Raw genomic sequence first — 19,369 nt, 5'->3', positions numbered from 1 at the left:
AGGTTTTTTGTTATATTTTTTATATAATAACAGTTTATATTCTTATTATTTATTATCAGTTTTGTCAATAACATTACAAGGAAAACAGGTTTGGTAGCTACTCCGCTGCTAGCTACATTTATTGCAAAGTTTCAGTTGTAAACCTATTGATACTGCTCAGCCTTAGCATAGTTGGGTGTTATCAAAAGTGTTGCAGAGTGTCTAAGAGCCCCAATATCTTTTAAAGATTGAAACTTATGATCACCTTTTAGATTAGATTAGCTTTTATTACCTGCAACCAGGGCTGCTATGGCGGGGAAAAAATATAAGAATTTAAAAATTTGAAAACATTTTACAGGCCTTTCTAGAACCTAGATCTGGTTATAATAACCTTCTCTTTCTTTCTTTTCTTTTCTTTTCTCATCTTTTGCAGTCCTCCAGCTGTCAGCCAAACAGCAATGACTTTGCTAATTTCCTCCCAAAAACAGGTGTTTATTTGCAGAGGCCTCACTTGTAAATGTAATGTCATCAACCATCAACAATTTCATCTTTTTTTATTCTAAGACTCTAAATGTGTACCTCAAAAGTGGATTATTTGAGGCTTCAGAGCTAGACCACGTCGACAAACAGCATGATGGTTAACACTACACCAGTGAGCATTTTTAGGTGAAATGTCCTTTCTTTAGGAAAACTGGACCACAGTGAATTTACTTTATGGCTTAGAGTGTTTTGTTTAAATATAGATACTGCACAGCCCTACCATTTAACCCTGGCTATAAAAGCACTGCACAACTGTATTTGGTATCGTGTTTCCAAACAAAGTCAAAACAAAGCAACAGGAATTTATTTGACTCTGGATTTTGGGCCGTTGCATAGTGCGCTGTAGAAAGTCATAGAAATAAACAAAGAACCTTTTTTTGTGTGTGTAACCGATAACTCTTACAGTAGCACATGAGAGCAGGGGCCCTGACGAAAGGCAAGGAAATAGCTGAAACTTATGATTCACTTCACCCAGGCTGACGGCCAACCACGCACCATGCAAAAATAAACATAGGACTCCACAGCAGGTTCCCAGATAGTGTTTACTTTGGGGAAATGACAACTGGTTTTGAAACATCACTGCACTTAAGTTTGATTTATGAGAAGCTGGAGCAGATTCTGAATCAATCTCCTGAGACTGATATGCCTAGGTGTTGCATGTCATATAAAGACAGTGGCACTAAAGCACACCTGAAGGCTGAGAATGCTGTTGAATTACTACATTTCACCCTATCAGATGGAGACTAGCTTAAATCAAATGATTCTGTATATCATGTAGCTTCCTCCATTTCCACAGGTTCACAGACACATTCAGAAATTTCAAATTCTCCTATAATTCAGTCCTGGACAAATATTAAATACATAAAGTAAAGAAGAAGTCACTTTAGTGTATTACAATAAAGATCTAAATGTTTTTAATCTCTGCACAACCATTTCCATGTCAGTTATGTGGCGTATGGCTGCTAATGATGGCTGTTTAAAAGTTGTTAGAGCAGTGATTCCCCAAGTGTGGTCTGTCGGCCCCTTGTGGGCGATGAAGGTACTGCACTTTAAAATTACAGATTATTGTTTTAATGGAGATTCCCAAATAAGTGAATTGATAAAAACACAAAGAAGAAAGTGCTTCATTTTCAGCTCAGAGGTGATCAGAGAAAGGTTTTGTTGGATACCATGAAATTTTCAGACTTTAAAATGGGCCAGAGTGACCAGTGGGCTTAATGCTGTTTCCTCCCCTTTAACAAAAAAACCCCAAACTTTACGAAAGTACACCCAGTACACTTATTTGTGTGTCTTGTAGTAGTACACTTAAAGGTTTGATCATATAAAGTCTATCACCAGTTAGAATAATTTATCAGTCTCATGGTAATGGCCTGATAACGATATAGGAAAGACAACATGAAAAAGTTATATTTGTTTCGTATCCAGTTCGAGCTTCTGCCATACTGGAATGAGATGCCTGCTAAGGCTAAAGTTGTCCTTATTCCAGGCCATGGGATATCAAAAGCATGAGGACAACATGTGCAATCACTTTATACGTTATTTATAGGTTATATTGGCTGTAGTCTAATTTAAAGTCTGCAAGTTAAGAACCAGTTTTTCCATTTTTTCTCCAGTTTTTCAGCATTGTGAGCTAAACAGAAACATCACATAAATCATTACCCTTATCAAAAGATGTTGTGTCTTGAGCTTAAACTTGTCTTGAACTTTTGTATATTTTGACATGAAAATGGGAAATAGTTTAAGTGATTTATTTAAACTTGTGCAAACCTACATGGGATAAAGCAAATAAGGCCAATTTATAGTAAGCTTGAAAGTCAATATTTGGTATGCTCACTTTTATGGACACTCTCAGGTAGGCCTTCTTGGAATTTTGCTAGTTAGTCTTGAAGGCCTCTTGAAGAAGAAGCTTTTTTATGTCGACTGCTTTTTGTTCCGTTTTCTGTCAAGCTGATCCTACACTGCTTCAGGGATGTTGCGCTCTGGGCTCTGGGGACGCTGATCTATGACTGACAGTATTGCCACCAGCACGGCTTTTACTGCGAAAGTATGCTGATCAGATTATTCATAATTCCATTAAATTTGACAAGATCCTCCAACACCACTGTCTGAAATACAGACCCAACCCATGACAGAGGCTAGCTCACAGATGGCTTTAGACACTCCCCTGACCTGGACTGGACCTATGTCAGGGATTTGCTGTATTTCTCCCAATATTTCTCAAGGAAAGGACTTTTAGATGCTTTTCATCTGCTGTAGATAGCGTTTTTGAAGCCTACAACCTCCATTTGTCATATTTACTTAATTTTTCAAGGAGACACTGAACATGCTGAGATATCCTTAGAATACTTAAAGTTATCCTCAAGTTGTCTGTTGTGTGTAGACACATCACTGGTTCATCCCTTGAGTTATAGGTTCCCTTTTTGTGCTTGAATGATTTATAAATCATTTCTAAGTAACTTAAACATAATTCCCCTGAAAATGGTCAAATACAAAGACTGGACTGAAAAATGAGTGAACAAGCAGCCGGTGCCTTTCAGAAAGCCTAGAGACCTACAGCTCAAGACCGCTTTAAAAAATTACAAGAACGTCTGGGTCATAAAGAAATCAGGAGTAGCTCAAGGGTTTTGCACTTTATTGGAATATAAATCTTTATTTCTATATAACGTTTCATTTTCATACCATGTCTCTTCATAATTCAAGTAACTTGTGTCTGAAAATTTGAGCTTTAAAAATACTTAAGTTCTCTGCTGTAGTATGTGTTTTAAGCCACATGATGTCGCTGTATCCTTGCTATGTCTTGCTTTTGTGCTTGTGAGAATCAGTTTTACGGCTTTTCCCCTTTGACTAAGGAACAAAGATCCCACACATACATCAGAAAAATGTAACGAATATCAACACAAGTGTATTTGTACAACATGTATGCATCCAGTTGTATTACATTATAATGTAGTGACACTGTAATACAGACACACTTGTCCTGCAGTTAAGACTGCATTCAGTTTAAGTTAATATCCATTTGTTTGATTCATTCTGGGCCAAGATGGACAGCTTTAAGTCATTAATGTTACTGTGCCTGCAGCCTGTAGAAACAGACAGGTTATAGGTGACTTTTACGGTTAGCTTAGAAACGGCACAAAAGAAAGTTTCCACCGTGAGCTGTCCCAGAATGTAGCTGGCCAATGCAGACGAGTGCTGGCCGGGGATGGCTGCAGTGAGATGTAATTCATACAGCACTAAATCAGGTCACTGTCACTGAGAGCTCTGATCTTCTTGGCATGATAAAGCCCAAAGAAATCAAAAGTCATACATGTTTTCAACAGTAACAAGGGATTATATGCTCTAAGATGGAAATAGAGGGCTGAGAGACAATTCACCCTTATAAAATGGTGCCTGTGCGTGTTGATGTGGGTGTGGGTGTCTGTGAGTGTGTAAATAAAAGCCAGGTTTCCAGTTCATCCACAACTACGCCCTGCATTTCTTTGTGTATTTCTCAGGGGTCTTCACTTTCTTTTCATTCTTTCTCTTCATTGTTCCCGTTTCCTCTCGTTTCTTCCCATCCTGGCTGGCCGTCCTCAGGTGAAGCCTTCTCACATCACTCTAAAGCCATTGTGTCTGCTCTCAATACAACCACTGTGGAAAGAGACAGGTCAGATTCAAGTCTGAGGAAGCTATTGTGAGGACAAATATAGAAGTAAAGGCCAAATTTTCTGCTGGGCAGGACTGGCTTGTTTTTTATGTAACAATATTGAGTGAATGCAACTTTTTTCCCCCAACAACCTATTACATTTGTTCTCTTTTGAACGATTTTTTCTGCCATATTCATCTTAGATATACTTATATTACCTGAAAAAAGCAGGTTAAACTATAAACTATACTGACAGTAGCAGTACAGTTTTTCCTCAAATGAAAGGACACATTGATTTAAACTCATGTGCACCTCTGTATTTTTTCAGTCCTCCACAAGGTGTCATATTGCATCCTCTCCTTTGTTGTTGTGGGATTGGTTACATGACTGGCTCCTCCCCAGCCAGGATAGCTGATCCTCTACAGCCGGACTCACCTGTGAAAGCTGCTCCAGCAACAACAATCACTCTCACCATCAGCGACAAGAAGAGACCAACTGAACAACTGAGCTCCAGGTAAATACTGTTTTTGTCCCTTTCCTCTGTTTCTGTTCATCAATTTACAGCTCAGAGTAGCTGAATAGGGAACACATTTTCTGGATGATGTAAAGCTCTCAAGGACTTGAAATTTACTAGAACGTCATTGCTGTTCTTCTTAAATAACTCTGTGACGAGGAAAGAGTGATGATGCTTGGTATCCAGCACTTGTATTTCAAACACAGTGTTTCTTTAGTAGAACAGAAACATGATTGGTAATATTTCCTGCTTGAATGTTCAACAGAAACCTGGAAAAGGGAGACAAAAGATGACAAAAAATGTTACAGGGTGATCCAAGTGACTTTTTAAGTTTTTCAGGATCTCAAGAAAATCATTTATTGTTACATTTTTGGCAATCGTTTAGTAGAAAGTCATAAAACTCAGAGTTGTTTCAGATCTATCAAATCCAACAAGACAAATCAAATGGCTGATCTTGCTGGATTAATCATGTGACTTTAAGAACCAATAGGTGTGCACTGTCTGTTTTCCTAACCATTGTTGTCTATTCTGAAGTACTTTCTGTTTTTTCCTTTTGGGTGATTTTGAGAACAAAATAAGACAGAAGTGGCCATGACAGCCTGTTCATGTATCAATCTACTAATATTTTTATTTTATTTTCTTGATGGGAAATCATCTCAAAAGGAAACTAGTTATAACCTAGTAAATAGTGACTCCATTCTTTGAACAATGCCTAATGACATACTACCTTAAGATATGACAGGGTGCCTTGACTTTTAGCCCTTTCAGAGTTTTCTGGTGTATGATAGGCATAAAAAACCTCTAGGTGTGTTTTTGTCTTCCTTATTGATCCTTATTGAATGTATCTAACTATCTGTGTAGTGGACACCATGGCATCTGCTCTCTCTGTGCGCTCAGTGCGGCAGCCCTCCTTCTCCAACATCTCTGTGAGGGGCAGTGGACGCAGCATCCGCTCCAAACCCTCTGTCTCCAATCTTTCCTCGATCGCCACTCTGTCGCGCTCCCTCTCTCTGGGCAATGGCCTCAACGTGCTGGGCTCCAGCCTCTCCAATGGCCTCAGCGTCAGCGAGAAGGAGACCATGCAGGGCCTGAACGACAGGCTGGCCAACTACCTGGACAAGGTGCGGTCACTGGAGAAATCCAATGCTGAGCTGGAGGTGAAGATCAAGCAGCTTATGCTGGACAGAGCTCCAAAAGGGTACGACATTGAGGGGATGATGGCACAGGCCCATGCCATTGGACAGGAGGTCAGTGTCTAGTGCTTTAGACTATACAATTCATTTTAAGACTTCCTGTCTTGAGAAAAAAATAATAATATTTGTGCGTGATGTTCTGTCATGAATTCTCTAATTTAAAGTGCAGTTTTGGTGGAAGAACTCAACTTAACAAATTAATATTTAACTAGACACATTAAAACTACACATAATTTTAACTTGCTGTGCATTGTGTTCTTTCACTTAGGTGAGAAAGAAGACACTGGAGAATGCCCGTATAATGCTGGAGATTGATAATGCCAAGCTGGCGGCTGATGACTTCAGGGTCAAGTGAGTGTCACACTGCAGTCTTTTCCCTGGCTGTGAGTGTTCACATGGGAGCGCCAGACTGCAAAACAGTATGAATAAATGACCTTTCTGTCAGGGGCCAAAATAAATGCCTTATTCCCACGGTGGGTGCTCCAGTACCAAACAATGGCAACATTAGTTAGAGGGGAATATGATAGATGGTGCAGGCCAGAAAGAGAATCGTCCCCTTACGGAGATTCTACAGTTGGTAAGGTGAAGCTAAAGGTGACAGAGTCAGGAAATACCTGCTGCTGGTGTTTTTCACAGTGTGTTGATAGTATGTTTTGTGGTCTAATGTGAGGGAGTAATATGTCAGCTGACAGTGATTCATGTTATTTACAGCAAAGTGAGTGTGGACCTTAATAACTTTGAGCTTTGCAGGAGTTTGCATGCGATTTTTCACATTTGTGCATCCATTCCTGAGTGGCCTCAGTGCCAAATTCACAGAAGAGTTACTAATTAGCTCCAGCTGCCTTTATCAGGTGCCTGTTAATCAAAGTGTCAACACTCCTAACACCAGTATCCACACGAAGGAGTTAACAGGCTGTAAATCTGCTATTTAATGTTGTAAAGTTGGATATTTTAATGTAGAAGTTCATGGGAACTGATTTTCTTTAAGAGCTAGTTGCCTCCTGAGGTACTTGAGGAAAAATGAAAATAGCGTGGAAGTGTCACTTCTGGTACTTGTTCAAAAGTCTTTTTCTTTATGCAGAAGCAGGAATATTTTTGATCTATAGGTACAGAAAGATTGTATTAAATAATCTGCAGTATTTTCAGATCTCATGAAAATGAGTATTTTTCAATAATGTACACAAAAGGTACAAACCTGGCCTAAAATTGCACATGTTTACTGATGACCTCCTTTTCTCTTAGCATGAACTTGTGAGAATTTACAGGGAATCGTGTTGGGATATTTTCCACATGTACAGACAGCAGGAAGTAGCCACTTCAGACACATTGACACAACTAGAAATGCTCTATGCACCATAGGTAACGTGGTTACTTGGATATAGTGTACAGGAAGAGCTGGCAGGTTAAAAGTAATTTCTGTGATTACTTTCTGCATTTACCCCCATTTCCTCAAGAAATTTTAGCTTTTCCCAGAATGTTGTGGTAATGTATGTGTGCATTCTTACTGATTTGCCTGGCTGACTTGCCACAAAATTGTGGTACATATTTCTATATATGAAATCTCTTCAACACAACACATGGGTCTTTTGGAAATAAAGTCACAGCTGTTATTCTGTTGATTGCTCATATCCAACCTGACTACATCAGATATTTCTGTTCTCAAGTGCAGAGCTACAGCACAAGTGTGAAAGTTCATTTATTTGATTTAATCTTGTCTTTAATGCTGTTTTTTTTTAAATGCAGATGGGAGGCAGAGGCCACCTTGTGCCAGTCAGTGGAGAGGGACTGTCAGGCTCTGAGGAGAGCAAAGTCAGACCACGACCAGATCATCGCCACTCTCCGAGGAGACCTGGACAGCCTGAAGGAGGAGCTCTACTTCCTCAAGAAGAATCACCAGGAGGTGAGACTGCTGCCAAAACGAAGGTTACAAGAGGTTAAACAGTGTTTACATATCCATTATTATTATCTTCTTCACAAGACACAAGTTCATATAAACTAGTTCTCTGCCAGGTCAGTTTGTGTTTTCTCCCACAAGGTTTAAACAGTGTCCGGTGTCTGAAATACGATAATATAAGTACAGGGACACACCCTTCATCTTTGTAACCAGACTGCTTCAAGATAACGAGGTAACTCCAATGTACACAAAGCAGGAGTGTTTGAGCCCAGTCATCGCAACAGTCTGTGTGTGTTTAGGCAGTCAGGTGTGGTGTCCAGGATGTAGACTGAATTTTACACAGAGGGAATTTTTTATTTTGTCTTAAAAATGTATAAAATTTGACTGACTGTAATTAGAGTGTTATCATAACTGTACAGCGCAGCTTTTTTATTTTGTTATTTTTCAACACATCTAATTTTTCTTAAATCGAGAATTAAAAAACAAAACAAAATTCATAATTGTTGCAGCCAGTAAGAACTACAAAACCCAAGAGGTGTTGATGCAGCTACCATATAAATGTCTCAGAAATTAATTTGTAGCAAAGGTGAAGTAGATGAAGCCTTCTGACACACAACCTGTGGTTGCACTCTTTTAGGCAGCTACAGTGATCACTCATTTAAACTTTAATTATCTTGTGAGCTTTATGAACAATACAGTAATAACTTTTAATTCACGGTGGGATTCTTTCTTTAAAAAACCTTATTATATTTGGCTAGTCCTCTGAAGATTATCACTTGGCACTGGCTTTTTCTTGAGGCTTCATATGTTGTGAATAAAAACTTTACAACTACTGTAAAGATTTAAAGGAAGTGAGAAATGGTAGCGTAAAATAGTTATCGGAGAGCTGTGAAGTTTCTGTGATATGAAAACTGAGCTGATTTTGTGGGATTACTCCTGCACATGTAGCTGATGTTATTATGGGTGTCAAAGTAGGAAGGCGAGAATTAAAATTCCAGAACAACTATTTTGCACAGCTCTTAACTAAACAAAGAGCAGCAGGTCAGGTGCTGAAAGTACAACTCATCTGGGGAAATGCACGAGGAAGGACACGGCCATGAGAGAGGATGTGATAAAGGGCAAGGGATGAATGAGACAACACATATATATGCAGAGGATAACGAGGAACAAGCAACAGGTGTGAGAACAGCTGCATCTAATTACAGGTGACAGGCAAATAGAACTGAATACACGACAAACCACCAAAATGAAACAGGAAGAAACGGAACACGGAAAGAGAAACTCAGACATGACACAAAGACAGAAAGATAAACAAGCACCAAAACAAGACTGACTTCACAAGAAGTCACAGGGAACACAGGGGAGACGTGTAAAGCTAATTTAACAAAGTACATTAGAGTTTTGATTGACTCTAACCTACATCTGCTGTAACAATAGGTTAGCTCATTGAAAACAAACAGCCAATTAGGCAACATGGATGATGTTAAAGCAGGTTTACCAGCTCTCGCGCTGATGGCATGACTTTCACCTTCAGTCTCACGCTGCTGAAACAGTCTCACACCAGTTAAAAGGAAGCCTCAAAGCTCCTCCTTTATTAAAACAAACAAACAAAACAAGCAGACAACAGGTTTTTTCCATCTGAACATCAGACCTTTTTCTAAATTTCAGCTCTGGTCCCTGAACATCTCAGTTTACAAGCTTAATCCACCAGAGGCATTTAATGGTTTTCATTTAATATAGCAGCTCTTTTAGCACACAACTTCTTTTTGTTTGCTCAATGTCTCTATCAAAAGGCAGTACTAAGTGTAGTAAAACCACTTGAAGTTGAAGTTGGTGGATTAATAGGTGGACATCAAAATATTTCTGTTATAACCATGATTTACATTACAGTGCATCTACAGTAAGATGCTGCTTTTTCTCTCCATTCCTTCTTTAAATGTCTGCAGGAAATGAACTCCCTGAAGGCCCGTTTGGACAATGAGCAGGTGAACGTGGAGGTGGATGCGGCTCAAAGTCCTGATCTTGGGGCCATCTTGGCTGAACTCAGGGTCCAATATGAGGGCATTGTTCGCAAGAACAAGGAGGAGGCCGAGTCTTGGTACCTGAAGAAGGTGTGTAACTGCACAAACCAGCTCTTGTTCTTCTGTCTTTTCCCCACAGTAAATAAATATGTAGGACTGCTTTCTTTCATCTCTGCAATATTGTAAAAATTACAATTTATCCTATCCTAACAAACTAGATGCATTGGTTACAGCTAGTCGGGACTATTGCCATTCCTTTTTATCAGCATGTCCTAAAAACTCCCTGAAAAGCTGTCAGTTGGTCCAAACGAGTAGAGAAAGAGAGAAAGCGAGGGATCATATTTGTCCCTTGTTTGTTCACCGGCTTCCTGTTAAGCTCATCATTTAATTTAAAATCCTCCTTCTTGCATAGAAAGTCTTGAAGGGTCAGTCCACATAACATCTTAAAGACCTTAATGCATTATATTATCCCATCAGAGCGCTTCACTCTCAGACTGCAGGCCTACGTCTGGTTCCCAGAGTTTCTCAAAATAGAACTGGAAGCAAAGCCTTCAGCTACCAGAACCACCTCCCTAACTAGGTTCAATGATATACTAATTAGGCTTCAAACTTTCACTTTTGGCTTATAGTTAGCGCTGCATCAGGTTGACCTGAAACATTGCTTAGTTAACCAGCTTAGGCAGCTAGAAAGTAATCAAGTACTTCACCTCTTGTTACTCATCGAGCATTTTTATGCTACTACATTAATTTTCTTTTCCCTTCCCTTCTCTGTCATCACCAAATCAGTTTTAGCAGATAACTGCTCCGCCCTGATCTTGGTTCTGGTTTCTTCCTGTTAAAGCACGTTCGTCCTCTTCAAGGTCTCCAAGTCATAAGGGATTGCCTGATTTTGGGGGTTCTCTACCTAATGTTGTCGGGTCTTTACTTTACAGTATGAAGCACCCTGAGTTGAGTGCTGTGTTGAATTGTTTTGAATGTTATGTTTTTATGTGTTTACAGTTAGAGGCAGTACAGTCGGAGGTCAAAGAAAGCAACGAGGCTTTGCGTTGTGCCCAAAGTGAGCTCAGTGAGAGGCGGCGTTTCCTTCAGGCTCTAGAAGTTGAGCTTGAAAGCGTTCGTAAACAGGTACAGTACAGTTTGTTCATATACATTTGAATGACTACTTATCTTCTTCAGCGGTGAGGTTTCCGTGAGACGGAGACATTAGAAACCCTGTATGAGGGCACATGAATGACTGGTCCTCACCCCATCCTCACATCCTCCCCCGCACACTTGTCGAGACTAGCTATAGGTAACAGCTACCTTCTTTTTGTCAGTTAAGAGCTGCTGCTGTATAGATACAATGTACACAGCAGGTTAATAATGTTTCCACAATCAATCAGTGTGACAAGACACAAAAACCTGGTGTTTTGTCTCCACTTCCAGTGAACTCAGTAATAATGTACAGCATGCAGACATGTTCACTGGAGGCAAATGTAGCTTTCAGATATTTGCTCAGCCTGATCACACAGTAATGAATGCAGACGTATTATAGTGCTGACAGGAAAACTTCTTAATAGGTAAAATTACAAAGCAGCAGTTTTTGACTGATTTTCTGACAGTGGTGACACTCTTTATGGTCCGTGTGAACAGTGAGTTAATATGGAGGCTTTACCGTTTTATCCTCACTGTGTTTACCTCCATCCTCAAAGTTTCTACTGTTGCATGAAGACCATACAGCCCGTTAGAGCAGGAGTATCAGACTATAAATTTACAACTTAATATTTTTTTTGCCATTCCCAAAATTAAGACTGCTATACTACTTTTTGAAATGTGAAAACCTTTAACAAAGCCAAACCTTTAACACAGCTTTGATCCTTCTTTATGTTTTAATTGATTCATTTTAGTCTCCTAAAGATTTACTTCCTGGTGCTGAGCATCCTTTACAGTAACGGCTTCATTTCAGCTTCTTATAGCCAGTGCCTCATTTTAGCTATTTGCACTACTGATGAGATTTAGCAGTTAAAGATTTAAAGAAAGTCAGAAAATCAAGAATAACGTGTCATTTTAAAATTTTCTGACTGTCGGAAATCACTGTGTACACAATCGATGACAATTTAAATGCCATTAAGAGCAACAAAAAAAATGTTCATGCAGTTTTAAATATTTAAATGGCTGTTTTGTTATTTTGTTATTTGTGATTCCTCTGTAATTAATTCCCCAAAAGGCAAGTCTATTCTACTTTCACCCTAAGCCAGCACCCTCATTATTGATGCTTCATCTTTAGAGCACAGACATTAGAGCATTAATTATTTCACTTTAATAAAAAATATATATATTTTAATATCAGAGTGAGCAGTCCCATCTTAAGTAAGCAAAGGACGACATTTTAGACAACTAACTCAAAATTTGATTATTGTTCCCAAAGACATTATGTGTTTTTAACCATGCATGCTCAGACTGTTATCTGTGCTTCTCAGGATGAAGCTGTTCCTTAAACGCAGTTCTTGATGACATATAGCGAAGGAGGCGACCTGTCTGAATATTCAAGCCAGCTTTAGTAATTATTAGAGATGGACCGATCCGATATTACGTATCGGTATCGGTCCGATACTGACCTAAATGACTGGATCGGATATCGGAGAAAAATAAAAAATGTAATCCGATCCATTAAATATCACGAAAGCACCTCACAAAACTTGCAACATGCCGTAACTCACCTCAGAACGTTAGCACGTTGGAGCAGTATGCATCACGTGATAGAGCGGCTGTGGCATGCGGGACCTGTGGTCTGCATGTGGAGCTTCGCTAGCAACCCGGCATTTCATCTCCGATAAAGTTATCCCGAGAGAAGTAAAGCAAGTGTGTAAGTCCATCTCTGAATGTTTGTAAAGCATTCCCGCGTTAAGCTTAACAAACGACTGCCTCTCGCTCTCCGGCTGCTACTTCAATCATGAAACTGCTTAACGATCAGCTGATCGGCTTTTCTGTCGGGAGTCCGTGACTCTAGTTTGCTTTTGGCCCACTTTGCACCAGAAAGAGGAAACCAGCGGCTGAACAACAGCAGCACGTTTAAGCTTGATAAGCTATTGTTAGAATGTATTTAATATTACTTTCTACTCCAGGATCTTTTTCTACGTAGCTGACGCTGGTAACTGTGCAGGGGCGGATCTAGCAAAGTTTACCCAGGGGGGCCGATAGGGCATGAACAGGGAAAAGGGGGCACAAAGACATACTTTTCTTTCTTATTCTCATTTAAAATGTCTAGCTTTTAATAAATAATTATCTGACACCCAAAGTTTTAATTTGATGTAAAATGAATAGAAGTCAATTACTGTATATAGTAACTATTAAGTCTAATATATATACCCTAGTAAGCTATAGTACTTTTTCCTTTGGGAAGGTACCATCTGTGCAGTCTGCAATTTTGTTGAAGAAAGATGTTGAATCTATTTAATATTTCTTGAAAAATAATTGATTTCTGTGCATTTTTTTTTTTTCACACTGCATCAAATTAAGGTTGATTACGTCGATTAAGCATCATGAGGTGGAGCGTGAGGGGTGGTTCCCTATTTTTTATTTATTTATTTTTATTGTTGCTGGGAGTTGGAACTCTATTAGTTAGGTTGCTTAATATTTACGCTAAGTACTCTTTAAAATACCAGAATAGGGAGGATGGTGTAGGTTTAAGTTTATTAGATTGATCAGTATTGCTGAACTATGAAATATTATTTTTTGCATACAGGTATAACAGAATAGCTTTAGTGTAGTTGTTGTTTTAAACTTGAGTATGAACTTATACAAAATGCAGCAAGATATTTAAAAAACAGTTTTGTTGATTAAAAAACACTATATCGGATTCATATCGGTATCGGCAGATATCCAAATTTATGATATCGGTATCGGACATAAAAAAGTGGTATCGTGCCATCTCTAGTAATTATGTAACACAGAGGAGAATATGTTATCTGTTGTGGCTATTCAGCATCAGTATGCTGTGTTTACAGGTTAGCGTGTTAGAGGGAAATCTCGGAGAATCGGGACACAAGTACTCTGTGGACATGGACCGTCTTCAGGCCATTCTGACACAGCTGGAGGATGAGCTGTCTCAGCTGCGTTTGGACATGCAGCGCAACAAGACTGACTACGAGCAGCTACTACGCATCAAGCAGAACCTGGAGATGGAGATCGCCACCTACAGGAGGCTGCTGGAAGGAGAGGACATGTAAGCAAGTAGAAAAACAAATCTAAGCCTAAGGGATGCACAGTCCCAAAATAACAACAGTCACAGGACCAGTTCCTTTTCAAATGCATATTTTTTTACTTGAATATTATCAAAAAAACAAATGACTCTTGTAGTTATTCATACTTTCTACAAGAAGGAGGCATTTGTACATTTATTAGTCTTCGAATTAAAGGACTTGTTCTCCATTTTGGGACATATGTGCATTTTGTTTTTAGCAGAAATAAGATTATCATGTCCGTCCAGTAAATTTAACCACAGTTTGTTTTAGATGAGCATAGATTAGAAACAGGGGTCGCATTTACACGGAAAAATCAGCGTACCAGGAATCTCAAGTTTATTAACACCTTATATTTTATTTGGTTATTTACTTTTGCACATACGTTTGTATAGACTAAACTTTGGACAGAGTTAAAATTAAGCTACCCAGAAGCAACTGTAGCATCATATTCAGTTCACTATGATTGTTCATATCAGAGTTATTATAGCTTTGTGCTTTCTAGTTAGTATTTTTATTTCATATTTGAGTTTTTGTTTTTAAACTAGTTTCTTCTTAGTTTGTTTTCAGAGTTGATTTACTTATTTTCAGTTTAGTTTTCAGAATTTGAAAATGTTTAGTTTTTGTTTAGTTGTTATTAGTTTCATTGTTTTGTTTTAGTCTTTTTAATTACTGTATGGAGGGCATGTCTCTGAGACCAAATTTAGAAAAATCAGTGCAGGTAATTTAATAAAAACACATAACTTTTTAAAAGCAACTGACCGATGGTCAGACTCTCAATAAAAATGTGCATCAATGCCTCATCAAGCAAGGTGTAATAACATTTTTACTACACTAAGCATAAATGTTTCAGTTAGTTAAAACATTTTTAATCATTAACTAAAATGTTTTTTCTTTTAGTTTGTACTTTAGTTTTAATAAACAAGCTTAATGACCTTAAATGGTATGAATATTAGTGACAAGGTGTAATAAATGATACCCATAACTACAGTGAAAAAAAGAATAAATATAAAATGCAATAAATAATTAGACAAAAGAAAACATGGGAACAAAGTGTTTTTTCCCACAATGCAGAACTGTATTTGCTTGAACCTGCTTTCTGCTTTGCCTTCACTGATTATAATTTTGTCCTACAGGGTGAAAGAAACTCCCCCTCCACCTCTTAAAAGTAAGTTCAGATTATTAAATTTAACAAATCTGTTGCAAATCTGAGCGTGTCATCTGTAAGTTTAGGTTGGATAATGCTAGTCTGGGAGAAGCACTTGAAATCCAACAAGTTTTCTGAGCCAGAGTTGACATGCTTTAAAACTGCTGAATTTAAACCAGAGATATAAAGGCTGTCGACGGTTTGTGTTAAATTGTGATCGTGACACTCGTTGCAGATGTCCACTTGTCAGCCATTTAATACAACGCACCAACTAAAAATGTGATCTACAAGAGAACTCTAGAGAACTTTACAAGAGAATAGAATAGATATTTATCCACGGTGTCTGCTGCTGTCTGTGCTCCAAACATTTGAGAATTTATGCGACTTGGGACAGAGTGACATAAATTCAAGGCTCGATGCAGATGTTCGTGTTTCTGAAAATGTTTTGTGACTCACTGCGGCACACTGTCACACTACAATCCACCAATTTCAATGCATTTTAAGGCCAACTTAACTGGATATTATCGCTTGCAGAGGTGGGACGTCTTGTCACTATTATGGAGTCCCTCTGAGCAACACACTCTTATTTGGTAAAATTTTAGTAAAGCTTTGCTTGGACAAATAATTAGAGTTCGGAGCTTCGTTTTCACCTCATTGGTGATGAAATGTACATCACTCAAATGCAACCAATGTAAAAAAGGAAGGCTTACTCATCAGCAGTTTCTGCAGCTTATCCTCAAGCAGGCATGATCGAGGCCACAGAATCTATTTTTACACACTTGAATACAGGTGTGCCTCGAAACTTTGGTGCGCTCTGGGCAAAAAAAAGTTTGAAAACCATTGTTGAATGGTATCCAGTGTCATACCAGAGGCCAGAATTCATCACTACTGCAAAAGGGTCCCATGTTTCAGTACAGGCTTCTATAGGAAGTCAGTATAAAAAGAACTTGAGTGCTGTTGTCCTTTATGTCTGTTACAGTCTTCTCTTGTAAAGCTGGGTAATTTTAGTCATCTTAAATTCTTCCAGTAGGCCAACAATGCAGGAAAATCTGATCCTTTCCTTTGCTATTCAAACTCTTTTGTGAACATGTGTTCACTTGATACTCACACGGGATCATAAAAAAATCAAAATAGTACATGACTCACTCGGGGAAAGTAGGAATCCCTTTTCTCGGGGTCAGTGTGGCTTCGTAGCCTCAATATAAACTTCTTGAGTATAGCACTGTTGTTACACTGTTAATGACACTTTCTGTGGCTTTAGATTAGCAGCATTAGTGTGACTAACCATTGTTCGCTCCTGTGTTACAGAAGACCCCGATGTGAGGACTAGGAAGATTGTGAAAGTCGTCACTCAAACAATGATCAATGGCAAAGTAGTCGATGAGTCCAGCGAGGTGGAGGAGATCGAGGAACGCAAAAAATGAACCAAAGTGCATCAGTACGGAAGCAATGTTTCATAAAGCATTAGCTGACTGTGGATCAAATTATTGTTTTCTTTATTTACTTTATTTAATCACAGATAATATTAGCCCTGTGAGGTTTAAATAATGGCTCCAGCTGTGACCATACAGCTGTATTTTGGAGATATATAAAAAGATCTTCTTTCCTATATAATAGTCTTACATAATAATAGTTTATACACATCACTTAAAATTACTTTTTTGTTCCCACGATTGCAAAGAATATGAAAAAAGAAGCAAAAATGGCATATTCTTCTACCGTAGGGTTAGGGTTGTGGTGATCAGCAGTGATGAATAAGACATCACAAGATTATCACATGTTATTGTCAGTGTATTGGAACAAGGCTGACCAGATTCTTCTTCTTCAATACTAAAATAAGTCTGACTAAAGATTTATAATTGCTTCCACACTTCTGAGGGTTACAGTCAGTTTAGAAAATGATGCACTGTGATGGTCTTTGTTGTGCTTTTCAGTCTTTAAATCAAATCCATGAAGTTTAATTTTCTTAAAATGTCTTTGAAAAGGTCAACCCATTTTTAATGCAACTTCTCGTCACTATTTTCTAAAATAAAATGGAATTACTGATATATCCTAGTTCTGCAGCATGAAAGATTTTCACATATTTTTAGAAATTATTAATTAAGACCCGGTTATGCAAATAATATACATAAAATGTTCTTTTTCCAGTATCATCACAGGTGGCAAAAGTATTCTTTATGTAAATAGAAGTACAGAAGCCTGTGTTTAAAAAGTACTCCGGTAAAAGTGCAGGCTCTGAGATGTACTAAAAGTACTTTTAGAGGATATTTCTACCAGCGATTTTTGTGCAAAGCTAACTGAAGCTTGTAGTAATAATAATCATCATCATCATAAAATTATGTTAGTATGTGAGACTACAAACAAAATTCCAATCTGTATTCCAATTCTAATGAATGTAGTCAGCTTGAATCTGTTATGTAGGACACATCATCATCTGCCTAAAATCAAATTTGCTACACTGGATGTAACCCAATTTGACCATGAACACAACAGTCCAACACTGGTCCAACACACTGCCTCACTGTAAATCCATCAGCGTAACACTGAAAAATCTGAATTAGTTAGTTTACCTCAGTGTGTTTCGCAGGATGTTTCAAAAAATATGAAAGTGTATAATTTATCAGAACACATCATAAACAGACCCACTGTTTGATTAAAAATGATACTATAAAACATGATAGTAACAGTTTACAATTTTCAAATATCACTGAGCAGTCCTTACCTTTAAATATAACCCCTGTTCTTCCTATTCTGTCCTGTCTTTCTTACGTCGTTCTCCATCTCTGGGCAGCTTTAGCTAGCACACACACTGCCCGCAAACAGTTTGTGTTGATATTTGTTGAGCTGTTAGAAAAGTTTCTTTTGAAATTATCTGCCACAGCATGTTATTCCCGTTATGCTGTCATAGATGACTTTGCTCAAATTGCATTAAAATGAAACATCCAGGAAAAAACATGATCATGTATTTTTGCGGTTTCCAATATTTTAAAGGTTTAATATATGTGAAAAGTGAAAATGAAAGTATTTCCTAAACTTTAAATCCTTTCTTTTGATCATCACTGGAGGCTAAATGTGTTTAAATATTTGTCTTAACTGTGCCAATAATGTCATTCATAAAGTGACTGTACCAACTCTGTTATTGTGTGATAGTTTCACTGTGAAAAACTACTGAAAGTATTGTTATGTACTTTTAATATCCAAATAAACATTTTAACCAAAGCGGCTTTACAGTGCCAATAAAACTCAGTGATTAAAATGTGTTTTGTGTTCTGGGTTTGTTTCAAACAGAAACCTTGACTCATACTCAGAGAACAAAAACGAAATGTGATTCTGCACCTACAGAGCAGAAACTACCAAACCTGAATCCAGCAGTGTCGGGTAACAACCTTTGTGTGTGTGTTTCTGTGAGTTTGTGTTCACATTAAAGTGAAAATTTACAAAAAAGATGGCAGAGCAAGCTCCTGCAGTGTTTAATGTGGTCTGCTGTGGTGGTGTATGAAAAAGTCAGATGTCAATGCAGAAACAAAGAGCCTACAGTCAAAGTGCAACAGGTGGAACAGGTAAGAATCGTATCAGAGTTTGTTTTGGGCTTTTTTGCTGTATGTGCGACTCGAGTAAAAGATACTTGGGTGTCTACCCAGAGGATTCGTCTTTGTTTTTGTGTGGTTTTTTTTACTGGGAAATGTTCCTCCTTTTGTTTCCTTGTGAAAACAAAGTGCTCCGTGTGCAGTCAGGATGTCATTTGGGGATTTCAGCCACTTTGAGTTTTTGTTGTCTGGTCGCTGAAGGATTTTATCTTTCTTAGAGGTGTTTGTGTGTTGAGGGAGGAGGCTTCATTTAAATACTGAATACATTTCAAAAATGTGTGTTCTTGGGATGACTCTAATATAGGAACACTGAGGACCAGGCAGTTGGGACACAAAGTAATGAATAGTCAGGATTGCTGGCAGGTGTGCAGCAGGGGTGTTTCCAGGCTTGTTAAAAAAAGGCTGGCGTGGGGGACATTGAGGAAACTGTTAAAACCAAATAAAATCAGTTCAGTGAGTTGTATTTGCACACACCAACTGCTGCCATAAACGTGCATTAAGATTAACATGGCACCTAAACCGAAGCACAACATTTAATGGAGACCTATCAAAGCTAAAATGCAGCCTGGTTAGAACAGTAAATGTGATTAACTTATTCTGATGTTAGAGGCGATCGTGGCTCAAGAGTTGGGCGGTCGCCCTGTAATCG

At 38.3% G+C, this 19,369-nt stretch overlaps 1 protein-coding gene across 1 annotated transcript; it reads left to right on the top strand.

The window, feature by feature from the left end:
* The first annotated feature begins 4,509 nt into the window (after nucleotides 1-4,509).
* On the top strand, nucleotides 4,510-18,375 carry krt1-c5 (keratin, type 1, gene c5). The gene is made up of 9 exons (XM_086315162.1): nucleotides 4,510-4,658; nucleotides 5,520-5,905; nucleotides 6,120-6,202; nucleotides 7,595-7,751; nucleotides 9,692-9,856; nucleotides 10,766-10,891; nucleotides 13,753-13,970; nucleotides 15,123-15,154; nucleotides 16,442-18,375. The coding sequence occupies exons 2-9, from the start codon at nucleotides 5,528-5,530 to the stop codon at nucleotides 16,555-16,557; spliced, it is 1,275 nt and encodes a 424-aa protein (XP_086171288.1). The 5' UTR covers nucleotides 4,510-4,658; nucleotides 5,520-5,527; the 3' UTR covers nucleotides 16,558-18,375.
* Nucleotides 18,376-19,369: the final 994 nt, after the last annotated feature.

The sequence above is a fragment of the Aulonocara sp. 'chitande type north' Nkhata Bay genome, linkage group LG12 (genome assembly GCF_057382095.1).
Source record: "Aulonocara sp. 'chitande type north' Nkhata Bay isolate Kocher_YH1m ecotype deep benthic linkage group LG12, A_spYH_male_GT1.1, whole genome shotgun sequence".
Taxonomy (NCBI): domain Eukaryota; kingdom Metazoa; phylum Chordata; class Actinopteri; order Cichliformes; family Cichlidae; genus Aulonocara; species Aulonocara sp. 'chitande type north' Nkhata Bay.
This window is presented reverse-complemented; position numbering and strand designations above follow the sequence as displayed.

Coding starts and splice junctions, on each gene's coding strand:
- krt1-c5 (XM_086315162.1), top strand. CDS start 5,528: ATGGCATCTGCTCTCTCTGTGCGCTCAGTGCGGCAGCCCTCCTTCTCC. Junction 5,906..6,119: donor CCCATGCCATTGGACAGGAG/GTCAGTGTCTAG, acceptor TCTTTCACTTAG/GTGAGAAAGAAGACACTGGA. Junction 9,857..10,765: donor AGTCTTGGTACCTGAAGAAG/GTGTGTAACTGC, acceptor ATGTGTTTACAG/TTAGAGGCAGTACAGTCGGA.